Below are 18,474 nucleotides of genomic sequence, written 5' to 3'. Positions count from 1 at the left end.
TCATTAACGTGTCTCGTATTTCTTTAAAGTTTGAACTGCTGAGCAGCTGAATGCATGTGTGATTTGTTGATATATGTCCATATTTTGTGAAAAGCATTGAACATTGATGTTTCTTATCTTCGTTTTATAAAGTCATTTGTCTTCTTTTTTTTATTCGCTTTGCTTTCATTCTGATATTTTTTTCCTATTTATTGGAGTACTTTTGAAGTTTCTTGAAAGCATGATTAACCTCTATTTGTGTAATGGAAAAGCATGTGTTTGGAATGTGAAAGGCAAGTGTGCTTTTTCCCCCCCCTACACCATGTGATGATGGAAATATTATTCTAGCATCTTTCTTCAGTAAAATATTCTCCATTTCGATCTTTTACTCGTATGATTGGTCTCTCAAATATTTAATAATATTGTCTTATGAGATATGCCATTCTAAGAATATTTTGGTTTATATGAATTTAAATAAATTGATTTGTAACTTATATGCTTAAAGACGCCCAGGAAAATGTAATTTTTTATTAATTCATTGGTGCATTATTTCAAAGATGCTTGCTTTTAAACCCAAAATTATTTGAAATTTCTATCATAAGAATACTATTAAATGAATGATCATTTTCTGTATTTTTCAAGTTTATTTTTTAATGCTTTTTATGTTGCATATTCATGTGTTTTACATTACTAAAGTTATCAATAAATCGTAATATTAGATTTATCTAGCATTTATAAACTATTAATTAACTGCAAGAAAAGCTCATACATACCTATATAATATATTTTATGACCAGTCGTTATGAACTTTATTATTATCTTCCTGCATTTACCCATTATTTTAGTTTATATATAAATATGCATGATTAAATGTTGTCTCAATCTTCCAATTCTGCTATACAATTGATAATCAATTTTTTTTACCTCAGAATTCTTCTATTTCATCATAGGTATAAACATTATTTTATAGTAATATATATTTTATATGACTTTCTGCTACTAAATTTTTCTGTCATTAAATTTTTAAAAGTCATTTAAAAATTGTTATTTTATTACTTTATATAAATTTTTAAAAATATTTTCTACTATCTATTCCCTCTTGAAAGGAATAATTTCAACAATTCTATTTTTGTGCAACAAATTTAATTTCAAGAACTTAACTCTGAAGATCAAAAAATGAAACTTAGAATGAAAAATTATGGTTAAATATTGAATTAAATGAATTATTTTTAAATCATTATTTAAGAAGCTATTATGAAGGATTTATAGTTTTTTAATTGATAGATGATGGGCAGTTATACAAACTACCTGATTAACAAATATTGAAGCTCGTTAAAACTTTTATCATCTAAAATTTAATAATAGAAAATGGTAATTGAATAGACTTTATCTTAAAGTGCTCCCTATTTAATTTTTTATCTTTTGTAGTTTTTATTCAATGTTTTTATTGCATTTATTTTTAAAATTAGTTTTAAATTTTGCTCTGAATATTCTGAAATATAAAGCAGAATGCAAAAATCGATGTACTTTTATTTTATTATTATTATTATTTTGCAGATATTATGACTTTACGTGAAAAATATCGTATTGTAGGATATCTGATTGGAAGCTATCCAGAAAAACCATTTCAGCTTCAGGCTAAATGGTTACCATTAAAATTGATGTCTGAAGAAACAAGGTTATTGATAGATAAAGGTAAACTAAACATTTTCAATGCTATGAAATAAATATTTTAATTTAGGGGGAAAAAAATAAGTATTTCATTTGAATATATGTGCTTGTGTAGAAAAGTTTATGCTAAAATATGGAAATATTTTTGCATAATCCTATATATATATATATATGTGTGTGTTTGTGTGGTTGGAATTGTGTGGCATGTGTTTGGAATTTATGTATGGAATTATGCATATGCGTAAACTTCAAATTCATAATTGTCTTTTTATTTATTTTATATTTATTATATAATATATTATAATTATTCAAACTTTGAAGTTTATTAAGTTTGATAATAATTTAACAATTTCTTTAAGGATTATTTTTAACCTTTTTATGTTGTTACATGCAATGTTTAAAAAATAGTTATTCACAATTTTCCAAGTTATATAAAATAGTATTTTAAAAGCCATTAACTTATCTTCTATATTTACTGAAGGATTTTAGAAAAGCAGCATTTCATATTTAATAAAAAATGGAGATAATGAAGAGATGATATCTATCTATCATACTATTTTTCATAAATTAAGTTCATTTTCCAAGGTGGATTTAAAAGAAATACCAAATTCTATTTGTGATAATTTACCATTTCTTCTACTTTTTTTTGGATAATCTGTTGAATTGGAATTAATTCTTAATTTGGAAAACACGAAAAGAATCTTTTTTAATACTTATGTATCATGCAATTTTTTTAAAATAATTTTATATTTCAAAGTACTTAAATATAATAAATATAAGTATTTTTTTTTAACTGGATTCCCATGCTTAATTGTCAAAAAGAATATCCAAAGACTGTATGGTAGTCATCTCTTTTTTTTTTAAATAATGTTTGCTAGTGGGATATGGTTAATATTAAAATTACCCAATTTCATGGGGTTCATTGTACTTAAAATTTGAATTCTGTAACTACCTTGCATTTTATGAGTTATAAAAATTTTATGTGCTGTACACCTTCAAATATTTAATGTGGATTAATGTTTATTATTGCAGGTATTGCTCAATTAGTTTCACTTTCCAAAGACCTGCCTGATTCAGCAATAATTCAGCAGTTTTATGAACAAAGAGATAAATTATGTGAAGAACAGGTGAAATATTTTACTATTGAATTTTTATAAAAATATTTTTGAATTGTTTGGATAATGACAAGCATATTCTTTACATAATCATGTTTATCTCATATTCTTGCAACTTATTAAAAAAATTTAATAGAATTATTACTCTGAAAATTTTAGTAACATTTTTTAATGAAATTTAAATGTATGAATTGTGTCTTCAACCAAAGGAATAAATAAAAATATTAACTATAGTTATGATTTTATTTCTAAATAGCAAGCATTCTTGTATCATGTGGAAATTCGTGTGTGAAATCCAAAATACCTTGCACATCTCTTACAAAATATAACTGTAAACTTGCTGCATGATGTACTACATCTTAAAATCTTCTCTGATTTTTTTTCAAAATTTCAGTTTGCTTTTTGTTTTTACTAGGATCATAAACCTGATAATGTCTGTGATCATATAAGCATGCGAAGCACAGAGTACTATGTTTCTTAGCATAACAACTTATGAATGTCTGTGCTCCTTGTTATTGTGTTTATGGCTTTGTGCTACTATTTGTTGTCATGTTATCAATTTAATCTCTAAACTTTTTGATAATTCCTTGCTGATTTTGCAGCATAATTTGTTTCTGAGTTGATGAGGCATATGTAGATATTTTTATTCTTCTGGAATTCATTAATAAACAAAATAGCTATTTAAGTTTTATTGTATCTAAATTATTTTTATTTCATTTTATCTTAATAAAATTGCTTTTTCTGATTCATTGCTGATTATTTTATTTTTCTGTTAAGAAAAAAGATGTGTTTCTATTTTGCAAGATGTGTTTTATGTTATTGATTAGTTTGGAAACATCTATCCACAAATGAAAATTGTTCAGATCTAACAATCACTTTATTATTTTATGAACTGAGAGAAATATAAATTTATGAGAATGTTTTTTGAATCTTATGTAACTGGCAGAGAGCTGCAATCCAATTTGCTATCAACTTACCCTGTGATTAAAATGATTTGTTTCAATTAATGATGAATTTATCCATGAGTACATCATTAATTAAAACCATTTAAAGATCAGAAAAGCTTGATGGCACATATTCTCCTTGGATATTAATGGCAAAAAAGATAGAATGAGCTAAATATTATAATATTATGCACTGAAATTTTTTTTTTTTTTTTGGCATAGTTGATCTTATTGATGCAAGATGAATTTTTGACTAATCAAAATTTATTTTAGCTCTCTATTTGTTAATTTATTTAAATCAAAATTCAAAACAAAGATTGATTGAGCATAATAATTTAGCATTCAGTTTAACTGATTGCAGTAATCTAGATGAATTGCACCTTAAAAGTTTTACTACCACCATTTATTGTATCGTTTCAATTAGTCAAAAGCTAAATTTTACAGAATTTTGTAAAATTTATAAATAATTGGTTAACTTTTTTTTGAATATTTTTATTTCCAAATAATTTTTTTAGTTTATTAGATGCATGCATTTTTATTTTGATGGGTGTTCTAATTTTAAGTAATGAACAATATTACTTTAGTTTATAAAGTCGTTTACTTTATGCAGAGTTTATTTTGTTAAAAGATGTTGTGTTAACATTAAACTAAACATCCCCTCCACTTCATAATTCAAGCACAAATCAACTGTGCTGAGTAAAAGGATTTTTCTACCACGCATATGTATAGAAATGGGGCTTTGTATTAACTGCATGCTGTTGGAGAAGTTTAGGCTTAACTGCAAATCATTGATGAATGTAATCAATAGGTTAACATGACATCTTTGGCTAGTTTTTTTTTTGGTAGATAATCCCTGGTTGCAATAAACCATCATCTTTGGCTATTAAGTGCTGACATGCATTTTATACAGAAGTGTCATGGAAAGAATTATTTATTAATTATTTTTGGAAATGTAAATATATTTTTTAAATCCTTCATTATTAAAATATTTCTTATATTTCTAGATTTCAATATATAAAGAAAATAGAAAAAAACAAATTTTAGAAAAAGCAGATGAGATTTTTGAAGGGAAAAAAAGAAAATATTTAGAAGCCCTTGAAAAGAAGAAAAAAGCACAAAAACTTTCTGAAACTTCTGCTGTTACTACTGCTGAATCGTCATCTGTACAGGAAACAGATGCTGAAAGTAAAAGTTTTCAAGGTGAAAATAGCTCTAACTCAACTGCTGTTCTTAAAGAAAATGTAGAGAATGATCCTGGTAGAGATTCTGCTATAGAAGGAGAGAAAAATATGTCATCTGAATCACAAGAATGTAACTCAGAATCTATAAATATTGACAAACAGGCCATAATTGATGCAGAACTTGCAAAAGTAACTTCTATTAGCAAAGAATTGTGTTTAGTTCAATTATTTACTGGTATGTACAATTTTTGTATTAAAAATTATTTTTATTGTAAGGAAACAAGCTATTTACAAAATAATTTTTCAAAAGTTTATACTGTTTTATACATTTAAGATTTTGGATGGATTCGAATAATACTGTTTTGTGATGTTTCCAATTGTCTGCATTAAAAGCAATTTTAGTTTCTTAGTTCTTATTTCGGAAACTTATAGCATTGTAAAAACATTTATATTTACTCATTAGACAAGGAATTGTTTGATCATATGATTTTTAATGACTTAGAATAATTTATATGTATTTTATTAATTTATTGTGCTGTTTTTAATTGAATATAAAGCAGAGACGTTATTTAAATGAATCATCATTTCTTTTTATAATAAAAATAGGAAATTTTTTCTTGATGAATTATTGAAAGAATTAGTTTACACTAAGAAGAATTTTCACATAAGAGTTTTGTTGTTGGCTTTGATGTTATATAGTGCTTTTTATTAGTTACTGTAAGATTTAAATGTGCTTTTTATGTTGTTGAAAGAAAATTGATCTAAATTTGCATCTCATTGATTTGACTGAAATTAGAGAATATTAAATGGTTATCTGAATATCTGTCATCAAAAGTTTTTTCATTATTAAAGTTACCTATGTAGTATTATTTTTTAAAAATCTTTTTAAATGGAAAAACATTGTCTGAAAAACATTTATTTACACTTTCAAACAACATAAAATTCACAATTTTTATTTAAATTTAATTATTTTTTTATAGTTATAACTTATATAAATTTTGAAGATCTAGATTAATTTTACTCTAAATTTTGATGATGTTTTAACCATATAGTATACCGCTTTGAATGGATTTCTGTTATTATTAAAACATAGCTAAGTCTACATTTGCTTGCCTTGGATCAAATATTACAAATTTTCTTGTTCTAAGAAACATCACTATTATTAGGATTTTAGATTAAGATCTGGAAATGCATGTAAAGCATATCAAAGAAATAAATTATTTACACACATATAGGAATAATAATATTTTTTAAAAATATTTGGAAATATATTTTACTTATTCTCCACAGCATTGATAACAACATTTCTTTCAATAACAATGTTTAAACTTTTCAAGATCTGAATCCTCAAAAAGTTTAGATATACAATTGAAAGTTAATGTAATAAGACTGATTTCAATCATATGTAATATTTTCTATAAATCAATAATTTTGATTTTTTTTTAAAGAAAATTTTTTATTGTTCTTGAACATATAAAAAAATGCAACCTTAAAGGCATTATTTTTATTTACTTTTTATATTTTCATGGTTTTATTAAACATCATGAATAGTTTTATTGCCATTCTGTAAGAATTATTTATTGTAATTTTAATTAATATTGTAAATGTAATAAGTATATTCTGGAGTTGGAGTTGGATTAAAATCCAACCAATACAGATAAATACAACCAATCCAATGTATTTAATAAATTTCGTAATTATTATTTTACTATTTCAGAGCTCTGTATTATTTTAATATTTAATGTAATATATATTTATATTAATTAGAATGCCCTTGGAAAACAAAATTTGATCCAGTTAATTGGAGATATCCTTCGACAGAGAGAGAAAAATTGAGATGCACTGTTTACAGAGATCTTTGGGAAAAGAAATATTATATTACATCTGGTGTAAAATTTGGAGGTGATTTTCTAGCATATGAAGGTTTGTTTTACTAATATATATATAAATTGGTATGAATATTTGCTGAAACTCTGAATTTCTTGTCTGGTCTAGTTTTTTTAATTGCTAATGCAGTGGAACCTCGTTTAACGAGCATAATTCATTCCAAATACTTTTGATGCAAAACACTGTTAAGCAAGTAATTCTTTTTTCACAGGAATCCATGTAAAATAGGATTCTGTGTTCCATATACATATATAATGTAATTTATTATTTATAATGCATATATAATATTTATTTAGGAAAGTTGTCTAAAGACATTTACCTTATGGCTATTATTCCAAATTTGGCAAAAATGTCACAGCATTATCTTGAATAAATTTTTAGCGCTCATATCTACTACCTTAATACAGTGATGTTTCTCGAGGTATGATGCAATAATTTCCCATGTTTTCAGCATCTTTTTTATTTCAATGGGAGGTTGTTGCTGTGTTGAGTCTATTATTTCCTCCTGACCAAATTTCCTCTGCAGCTTTTTGCTGTGATACAGAATGCAGCTCAATAATTTCTTCAATAGTTCTGGTTATGTTCTTCCACCAGCTAATTGATGTCACAGCTGTTCCCTCCTTGCCCTATAATCTTGATGAGAGACACAGATCTTGTTGATTATGACTCCATGAGCGATTGCTTAAATCCCTCTGAATTGTGTTCAGCAACACTATCTGACTAAAACTAATTCCATGTAGATATAAGGGTTTTCTGCAAATGCTCAACACAGGCTGAAGCAGATCAATTCAGCATTTGGCCTCATGATGTCTCCTCGCCATTCATTCTCCAAAACATTGTTCATTAAAATTCTTTCTATATATATATATTTTTTTTTTTGCTTGTTTTGCAAATCACTAGTTATGAGAAGTACTTGTTAAACAAAGTTTTACTGTATATAGTTTTCTCATTAAAGAATTATGTGTCTGTATTACAGTTTTTGTTTCATAATATCAATACTTTCTTATGTATGAAGATCTTAAATATCAGTTATTATCACTATATAATTAAAAAATTGAATTAAAGAAGTATTGGTTTTGCACTTCACACATTATGTGTTGCAATAAGAAAGGAGCTTTAGACTATTTATTGTAATTCATTTTATACAGAAAAGTATCTTTCTTGATGGGTATTTTATAGTTGAAATTTGTATTTGCAGAATACTTAAATTTATATTTATGAGTGAATGAAAAATATAAATGTGCAGCTGTGGGGGAGGGAGAAAGCCATCCAGCTTTATTTTGGCATTTTCATTGTACAATCACAAAATATATATCATTGGTAAAGGAATTTACATACATTTAAATTTAGATTAACATACACTTAAATTAGAGATTTTTTAATTAAAAAATTTGTATGGGTTCATTTATATATTAAGAGCAAACCTTGAATTTTCCAATGGCAACATTAATTTTTTTTCATCAAATTATGAAACTACATCTGAAGTTATTTCCAGAAACTATTTCATTAGTCTCGATCTATTTGTTTCAAAATTATGAGCTAGTATAATTTTGACTTTCTAATGTTTACTTAATTTTGATTTTTTAAGATTTCTACCTTTGAAATGACATTTTTAACTTTTACATAGGATGATCAATAGCTGAATAAAGCTGGGTGGATGAATAATGAATGTGGAGATATTAATTAGATCTCTAGGTTTCTAGAATTTAGAAAATCGGAACAATCTTAAATTGGATTCAAAGCTATTTATTAGACACTTGAGCAACCTCTTTTGAGAAAATTTGGTTTAAAAATTGTTGGAGAGTGTGAGGTTTGTTCTCAATTTTCACATCACAAAAGTATCATAGTTTTTCAGCTCCCATAAAAACATATATGGTTAAAATATATTGACCAGATAATTTGATTCTACTGATAAGGTATCTATTGTCTAATACTGAATAAAAAGAAAGTGATTGTACCATCACATATGCAAATTATTGCATTTAATCATTTGAATTCAAATTATGAAAACTTATTAATTTCTTTAAAAAAATTCTATTGAATAAAATTATATTAATAGTCAATTATGCAATTATTCTTAATTCTTATAGTAAATGCATGATTATTTTTAGAAGAATAGACATATAACTGATTTAGTAAAAATTTGGTCTGATATTAATTTTTCTGTGCATTATTATTGATTAAGGATAGTTTAAACAACTATATTTGGATTAAAAGATGTTATGGCCCATAAATACCAAATAGTTTAATTAAATAAATATGAAACAAGATTTCCCATAGTAAAATTCTAAAAGCAAAATCTGCCACTTGATTTCTCATGTTAAATAAAAATGCTTTTAAATGCCAAATTGCATATTATTGTATTCAAAACATTGACTGGCATTACAAATAAAGAATTAAAAAAAACCATAGTAGCTCTAAAAAAATATGACCAAGAATAATTATTACAAATATAAGAAGTGCTATCATGCAAACGAAATATTTTTTAACTGCTATGTAATCATAGGACTACTGGTAAAATTCCATATTGTTTGCCTTGCTTTTATTTCATTTCAAAATTTATATGTTATGATTCCATTTCAATTTTTATTTTCTTATTAAATTTCTTATATAACATGATATATCATAGTTTATAATACATGCTTTAAGCTTATCAAGTATCTAATAATGATATAGCAAATGATTGTTTTTGGTACACTTTTTAGGGTACAGACTACTGTATTTAGAACTATCAAATTTATAAAAAAAGTATTTCAAAGTGATTTTTTTTTTAAAAAAATTATCAATTCAAGTAATTTTTTATGATAATTTAGAAAATATCACACAAAATTGACTTTCGTTCCATCTTATGATTCATAAAAATAAAATGAAAAACTAATTAGCTTTCATTTTGAAATGGAAAGACAATTTTTTCAATTTAATTGTCTTGCAGTTTTCTGTATCTTCATTGGAGATGGTGAGAGGCTTTAAAATTTTCCACAATAATTGTCATTGTTCTAATGAAATTTAAATCATTGTCATTATTTCTACAAATTTTTCTTTATTGTTAAAAACTATATTTTTTTTTCATGCTTAAAATTTATTGAAAAATGCGAATTGGAAATTTAGCATTAATTAAAGATTTTAGACATTGCTATTTTCCTATATAAAATATATTAACACTTTGTTCATCTTTCATATTGTAATTCATAGCATTTTTTATTGAATCTGTTGAAAAGCATATTTGAAATATTGCATGAATTCTGAAACTTATTCAGTTGTATAATCATAGCTCTAAGTAATTTTTGTTTTATATATATATATATATATACACACACATCATTGTATTATTATATTTATTAAATTTTCACTACTCAAACCTTTCTGTTAAGCTAGATTACAGGCCGTAATTTAATATGTATGGATTCAATAAACTAAGCTTTCAAAACAATGTAAGGTAACTTCAGTAGTCATTTAAAGCAAAATCAAAAAATATTGGGGAAACAATAAAGACTTTCTGGTAAAGGCATTTAATTGAAAATTAAATTCATCATTATTCCATTTGAACAGGCTGGTTTTTAAAAGTGGGTAATAAAATGAACAAAAATTATTAAGAATTTATTCAAACAATTTTTACTAATATACTTTGTTTCATTATTTTATTTTATCTTATTAGATAAGGATTTTTTTTTTAATTTCTTAAATTTTAACTTGGCAGAATCATAAATTAATTAAAATACATTCTGATATTATTCATATATATTATAACATGACTAATTTCTCTTTGTAGGAGATCCTCTGAAATATCATGCTTTGTTTATAATAGTCTGCAAGTGTCATGGAGAAAGATTTCAAGGCAGTGATCTAGTAGTTTATGGAAGGTTAGGACATCAAGTAAAGAAAACTGTCGTTTTAGCTACTCAGAATGAACAAGGAAAAGTTGAATATATTTCACTTAGTTGGGAAAATGAGATGACATGAATCTGTTTTGCTACAGGGGATGGAAACTTCAGCTGTATATTTGTAAAATATTCTACAATTTTTTTTTTCACAATATTATATATTTTTCAATTGCAAACATTCTTGTGCTGTAGAACTTGCCAATATTTTCCTTAATATATCTAATTTTTCTTTAATTTTTACAAAATGAACAAAATTTAATAAGAAATAATTTTATGAGTAAGATTTTTGATTGAATCTCATTTTGAATCATAACAAAGTTTTTTTTTTAAGTGCTAGAATTTAGGAACTTTGTTTATATATATGTATATAAATTGATTATAGGAAATATGGAGAATCTATGCTTGTTCAGAATATGCTAATATAACAGACAAAATTGTAAATTGAGCTCTTAGAAATAACTTTTTAATAATATCCAATTTGTTTAACATTGTTAAAATTTGAAATACCTATAATTAATATCGTATTTGGTTGATAAGAAATGGCCAGAAACAAATTTTTGTTATTTCATCATTCATTTTGACATGAAGAATACTTTTATTAAATATAATAAAAACTGAAAATCAATTTGTTTTTTTGTTTGTTATCGCATGCATTATTCCAGGTTACCCCCCTCTCGCAAATAGATGTATTATTTTAAAGCTATATTTAGATTATGAAAAGATTAGAACACATTGTATTGATTGACCCAAAAAATGAAAATTTAATAAAAAAACTTTTTTATGTTTTAAACGAAATGAATTATATCATATAATCAGATGATGCAATTCTGATACAAAAATTAAGCTGTAAATATATAAAATTGATATGATAATAAAAATCTAATAATTTTATTTTCCTAAATTATGGATACATTTTTATAAAATAAATAAAATGAACAAAATAGGTTTAAAATCATTTATTCCAATATGAAAATAATTAACAAAACATTCATGATCCATATAAAAATACATATACAACATTAAAACTTATGATGTCAGTTTCAAGTGAATAACAATGAGTCACAAACATAAATCTTAAATAGATAGATTATTCCATAAAATTATCATATTTCTGTGCTTTAAATGCATAGAAAAGAATTACATGGTTTAATACATTTTAATTGTATAAAGTACTACTACTAGATCAAACTGTTTCAAAAATAGAATATACTGCTGTACAAAAATAATGTATATTTATGAAATGCAATAAAAGATGCATGCAATATATATATAGAATGAAACTAAAAAATTTTATGATCAAAAATTACTATTTATAACAAGAATGCATTTAGCAATGTTAAAAGATGTGAGAAAAAAAAATATCTATAACAGATGCAAGACAAATAAGAGATTCAGAATCCAAAGCATCATAAGGTTTTAGGTTTCATTTGTCTATCTTTATTTAATTTACTTTTATTTATATAAAAGTACTGATATGTACACAGAAAATATATTTAATATTTTTGATTCAATACAATGTTCATAATAGCTTTTTTAAAATTAGTGAAAAAAATTGGGCAGAAATAAAATTAATATTAGAACATTGTTTACATTTTAAAATGTCAAAATAATTTTTGTGTAGTAATATTAAAATCATTTGGTAAAAACATTAAAATACTAATTAATTTAATTGAAAATATAAATATTTTGAAAAACACTTTCTTAGTAAATATGTAATATCCAAGAAGTAATTATGTGACAGATCCAATTCTACTGGTTTGTCCTGTAGAAATATTTAAAGGGCTTTTTTTTACTGAACATGTTGATACTAATTTACAGATAGCGTACCAGTTATAAACTTGTTATTTATAGTATGATAAATCCATTAAATAAAACAAATATGATTCGAATGCAAGCTAATTTTACATACTCATATCTTTAAAATAATAATTATTTAAGTCTTACCTTCTTTAAAAACTCCAATAAATAACACACATTCATAAATAGATTGGTATATGAAAAAAAAAAAAAAAAAAAAAAAAAAACTGTAAATATATTAATAAAAAAATAACAAAAGTCATTTGCAAGAATAGATTTTCTTATTTCAAATGACCATAAATTCTATAAGCAAATGCTGTAATATATAACCTGTAATCAGAACTTTATTTTTTTAAAATCTTTTATATTATATTATTAATAATAATCTTTTATTTAAATCTATCTTGTAATATTATAAGTCAGAATATCATATTAAGCAAAAACAGAATATTCTAAATGGTATTTGACATTTTGAAATATAGATTTTTAACATAATGTCTTTGATAGCATCAGTGAATTTCATTTCAGTTTGCATAAACATAAAATTCAATTTTAATTCTTTTTATTATAAAAAATATCAATTTCATTTTTCACATTACTAATTTTTTCACAGATTTAATGTATTTCAGTAAAGCCGAGTTTAAGTTTGCTTTTGATTATAAAAACTTACAAAAAAATGTAATAAATAAAAAAGGCTATTACATAAATCTATATACATTTACACAATAATAACTATGTCCAATGAAAATTTTTAAAAAAATGCTAATTTATTTATTTTTTAATTAGTCAGGAGTAATAATAAATCAAGTATTATACTCCAATATAATACACATTTTAAAATCTAATTTTAAGAAGTGAAGTCTTACAACAGGACTATTTCTTAAAATGATATTCAAATTTATCATATTTAAAATCATTAAGGCTTGTAAAAATAATTTATGCATCAAAAATACAATTGTTAAAAAATGATTCATTTATGCAAGTAACCACTTTAAGTATTTTCTAATTGAGTTAAAGCTCATTTCATTCAATACACTTCTCAATATAAGATTTATCTATATATAAAGATATAGAGTCAAAGTAGTGAAGGAATCGATTACTTCTTTTTCCACTTTTTGTCCGCCTTAATAGTTCATCTCGACACATTATCTTCAGTGTACTCAAATAGTCCACATTAAAAACAGTCTTATTTAATATATGACTTGCCGGAAATTCTGTAGCTATACTTTTTAACTGCATGTTAACTTCATTTCTATCATCACAATTCATAAAGGGATGTTCAAGAACCAGTATTCTGTTATCCTTTTTAAATTCAGGATTTGAAGAATATTTATTCTGAGCAAGCTGAAGTCCTAGTATCTGCACAAGAGATATCATGTCTAAAATTGCATCATCAGTGTAGCATTCATTTTCCTCACTACAAGCTGGTAAACCCATATTCCACATATGTATTCTTTCAGGTTGAGATATCCATTTAATTTGTTTATAAAAATCTCCCTTTAATGAATCAGTAAAGGAAAAGTTTTCTAAAATATTAGAGAAAATGAATAAATGATCTGAAGAGCTCCCCTTTTGCAATCTCTGTTTTTTAAGTTCAAATATTTTACAAGCTTCTTTCCACAAATCAGACTCAGCAATATCAGTAGCATTTTCAGGTGTCATGTCCAATTCTGTTACATCATCACAATCATGATTAATGATTCTTTTTGTCACTGATGACCATGACTTTGCAATATTGGATATATCCATACCATTTAGAATCGTAAATAGATTACTATGAAGCAAATCGTAACCAATTTTATGATATCCTGATATCATTGAAAGCTTATTTGGAAATTTATTTTTTAAAATGAGAGAAATAAAATCAATTGCAGAAAAATTTAATGACCCTAAAAAGAAAGTATTCATACTGAAAACCTCTCCATTGGATTCTACAGATGAATTTAAATTACAAGGTTGCGACCAGAATTGCGCATGCAGCAAATTTCTTCTCACATCATTTGAATTATTATGAAGCAATTTTATATTCATATTAGAATTTTTTCTGTCATGTGTTTCATATTGGTTATTAATTTTCTTTATCACTATTTCTTCAATCATTGGTTTCAAATATAAAACTCTGATATCTGAATCTAAATTTGCCTTTACTACAGCTAAATTACGACTAACAGTAAATATTACTGGTTTTTTCGATATTTTTAGAAAATTTCGAATTGTACTCCATAGACCTTCATCTTCTTGAAAAACAACATCAATATCATCAAACAAAATTATGGTTCGAGTTGAAATTGCTCTTGAAGATGAACTAAACAACGAATCACTGGGATATGAAGTTGTAGACAAATGTTGTTTGCTAGCAATTTTCTCTAGTGCCTGACTGCCATTGGATTTTTCAGTGACTGATTTTACTTTGAAAAAATTTTTCATGGTTGTTTTCTTTTTCACAATTTCACCTTTATTAGTTTTCTTTTCTTTTTGCAAATAATCAGCATTGCCCTTTTCAACTCTTTTATTCTTCTTAGGTTTTGATAAAGCACTATCTTCATCACAGGTATCTTTCTGAAAATTCAAATCTGTTCTTTTTATGTTTTCTACATGATAAGATTCAAGGGCTTCTTTCAGTTGGTGACTAATATTACGACCACTGCGGCATGAAGAAGCATTAACTTCTAAGACTTTAAATCCATGATCATTTGCCAAAGAAAATACTAAACTAGTTTTGCCACAACCAGGAGGTCCCATAATGATAACACTGTTTGATAACCCTTCCATTTCTGAATCATTACTATCAGTAGAAAAACTATCAAAGCTGTCATTACTATCACTGTGTTTAGCTTTGTCATTTTTACTAAATCTTGATTTCCATTCTGAAAGCCACAAATTCAATTCACTTATAGTAGATTCACTTATTCCTTCTTTAAGGTTGTAATCATTCGATATATCTGTCCAAAGGATGTTATTGACTTTATCAGTATGTGGTGTTTCAATAATTTCATTAAGATTTTGAACTGATAGAACAATATCTCTTGCAGTAATACTTTTTATATCAGTCAAACCAATTAGTTTATTCCAAATAGGAACAATTATTTCATCTGAAATATCCTTTTCCTTCAAAGAATATTTAGAAACACTGGAACCGAATTGGTCATCTAAAGCATAGCATTGAGAAATAAGAGGAAAAGGTAGAGAGGGAATTTTTGGAGATAAATTACTTTCCTTCTTCTTGGGCACTATTTTTGTATGCTTTTCTAAGATTTCAATTTTATTCATAAATTCTAAATCTGCTAATTTTTTTGACTGTTCAACAGTTTTTATTTCGATTTTTAAATTACTAGTATCAGCAATTTCAACAACAGAGTCGTCATAATTTTCTAGTGTTTCTTTATCAGAATATTTCATTTTCGAAGTTTTTCTATTTTTATCCTTTCTGTGATTATTTTTAGTTTGTATTTTCCGATTATTTGAGTTAATTTCTTCAAATAAATCATTTACTGAATCAGATGCAATAGAAGTTCTTGAAGATTTTGAAATTTTTGTATTCTTTTTTGCAGAAGAATTTAACTGTGAAATACTCTTCTTTCTCACAGAAGCTATTTGTGATTTAGAAAATAAAGGAAAAAGTTCTGTTGTGTTAACTTTCTTTACATCATTGTTCTTTTTTTCAAAACATGGACGACTTTGAGGTAGCAAATTTAAAGCAGTAGTTTTCATCTTATTTCGATTTAACTTTTTTATAGCACCACTACATTCCTTTGCTGTTTTGTTATCGGATTTTGCAGAAGACAAAGGAGTGGCAATATGGCTTGTATTAGAGTTATTTCTCATTGTTTGAGATCGAGTAATTCGCATAATAGAATTGACTGCAACAGTATCATTAGATTTATTTAATTTTCGTTTCCGGCGAGTACGAACAGGATGAATTATAGTGGAAGAGTCATCATCAACTGTTGTTGTAGTTTCTTCAAAGTCCCTAGTTATTATTTCTTTTGAAGGTTTATGAGATATTGCAAGTGAATTATCTATTATTCTACTAGCTTGCTCACTTTGAATACAATCTGTAATATTATCATATAACTGCTCTGTTTGTACAGCTGTAATATTATCAGATATTTGCTCAGTTTGCAGATCTGTAATATTATCAGGCAGTTGCTCAATTTCCACATAGTCTGTAATTTCATCTGATTGTTTTTCAGTCTGTACACTGTCTGTGATAATATCATATATTTGCACAGTCTTCTGTACACAATCTTTACTATCACTGAACAAATCAGTTTTTTCTTTAGTTTCAGGTGATGATTTTGAAGTTTTTACTGAATTATAAGAATTACTGAATATTGGAAAAAACTTCATATTTCCTATATGTTTTGTTATAATTTTTACATCATTATTAATTTCTGAAAAATTTGATTCAGTTGTGGAATTTGGATCATCTTTGGTTAAGTTTTCAGATGTATTTTTAATTTCACAAATGGAATCAAATTCATCAATATTGCCTTTCACATTCTTTTTTTTCAATACTATTATTTTATCATTCTCCAAAGAAGTGTTGTTAAACTTGCAAGAGTTTCCATTAGTAGCATAAGTTTCTCTTAATTTGTTATCTGAATGCTGTTTTAGTTTATTTTTGGTATTTATTTTCCCAGGCTCTATAATAATTCGATCAGTTTCTAACACTTCTAAATTCTTAACTGTCCCACCATTGATGTAGTTTGTTGAATGTGCATCAGAAATAACTAGAGAATCTTCTTTGTAATCACCAGCTTGTTGATTTTCTATTGGAGAAAGACCATGTTCATTGCCCCCTTCTGGTTGATTAATTTTATGTATTTTTATTTGATTAATATGATTATAATTTTGTGAAGAATTTTCTGAAAGTTCAACAATATCAATTTTTGGTTCTATATTAATTAAAATTTCTTCAGGTGCCAATTTCTGCTGACATCGCATTTTTGGGGAGGATGTGAATATGGGGAAAAGTTTCTTTTCAGGATTAGATATTATGTTTGTTTTTATTTCACCCACCTGAATCTCACAAGGAACGAGTTTGTCTTTTTTTCTAATAGATCTTTTAGCACGTTTTTTGGGTCGCCGATCTTTAGTAGGAACCTCGTCCATATCTAAGAATTCATCAAGTTTTTCATAGCTGTCTGAATAACTTTTAACAGCAGACGATCGTAATTTACGCTGGTCTGGACCAATTTGTATTGCTTCCATGACTTTCAAATTAGTCTTTTGGAGATAAACAAAATATTATTCATTACATTATACTTTTCCACATAATCACAATTATTTGCATACGAAAGGTAAGCAATAATACAGTATATTTGTATCAACACGTAAATTCACATAAGGCGGGAAAATTTCTTGTTTACCTGAAGGAAAGCAAGAAGTTTAGTTGTACTCGATTCTAACATGCTCATTTCATATAAATCACAATGAGACTTTTGTTTATCTTAATTCCAATCAGAGAAGAAAAATGAAATAAAATTCCATGCAAGATATCCACATGAGTCAACGAACTATTAATAATATTTTTTTTCTGGAATTAAATGTTTTACTTTTATCTAATCCGTAAATGTCTAAATTACATTATTTCATCTTCAAATCTGGCACACAAGTACAGTTCAAGTTTAATGATTTTTGAAACAGTAATGCGAATCTATCAATTTGAATCGTCTTTTTGATATAATCTTCTGATATAATCTTTAATTTATTCTTCAAATTTCTTAATTGTAAACTTGTATATGACTTCCAAAAGTTAAGTTACAGAATTGTTTACATTTAGCTCTTTGCAAATCATTAATAAAATAAATAAATTTAATTTTTGAAAACTTACAATAATATATTTGTAATAATAGAAGTAACATACCTATCACTAGATCATTTAAAAAAAAATGTAGTATGAATAAAAGGAACTATGCCTAATAAGACCTAGTTCGAAAAACAAAGTTAATCTTAGAATTAAAATTATTTCTATATCAAATGTGTCTTTCATAGGAAGGAAGGAATGGAGGTTTGT

The 18,474-nt window shown here is 25.4% G+C and overlaps 1 protein-coding gene across 4 annotated transcripts; it reads left to right on the top strand.

Moving 5' to 3' along the window:
- LOC129975830 (tRNA-splicing endonuclease subunit Sen34-like) lies at positions 1-11,496 on the top strand. Of its 4 annotated transcripts, none has more exons than XM_056089063.1 (6): positions 1-272; positions 1,537-1,674; positions 2,683-2,777; positions 4,714-5,125; positions 6,658-6,813; positions 10,547-11,496. In XM_056089063.1, exons 1-6 carry the CDS (start codon positions 221-223, stop codon positions 10,735-10,737), a joined length of 1,044 nt encoding a protein of 347 aa, XP_055945038.1. In that variant the 5' UTR covers positions 1-220; the 3' UTR covers positions 10,738-11,496. The 4 variants fall into 4 exon arrangements, with proteins under 4 accessions (XP_055945038.1, XP_055945039.1, XP_055945040.1 ...); XM_056089064.1 differs by having other exon boundaries at positions 1-339; XM_056089065.1 differs by having other exon boundaries at positions 1-370.
- Positions 11,497-18,474: the final 6,978 nt, after the last annotated feature.

The sequence above is a fragment of the Argiope bruennichi genome, chromosome 7 (assembly GCF_947563725.1).
Source record: "Argiope bruennichi chromosome 7, qqArgBrue1.1, whole genome shotgun sequence".
NCBI lineage: Eukaryota > Metazoa > Arthropoda > Arachnida > Araneae > Araneidae > Argiope > Argiope bruennichi.
The sequence above is the reverse complement of the archived record's forward strand: the minus strand, read 5'-3'. Positions and strand labels throughout refer to the sequence as shown.

Excerpts from the sequence above, each read along its gene's own strand:
- LOC129975830 (XM_056089063.1), top strand. The coding sequence starts at position 221 with ATGATTAACCTCTATTTGTGTAATGGAAAAGCATGTGTTTGGAATGTG. Across the intron at positions 2,778-4,713 it reads ATAAATTATGTGAAGAACAG|ATTTCAATATATAAAGAAAA; the intron begins GTGAAATATTTT and ends TTATATTTCTAG. Across the intron at positions 5,126-6,657 it reads TTTAGTTCAATTATTTACTG|AATGCCCTTGGAAAACAAAA; the intron begins GTATGTACAATT and ends TATATTAATTAG.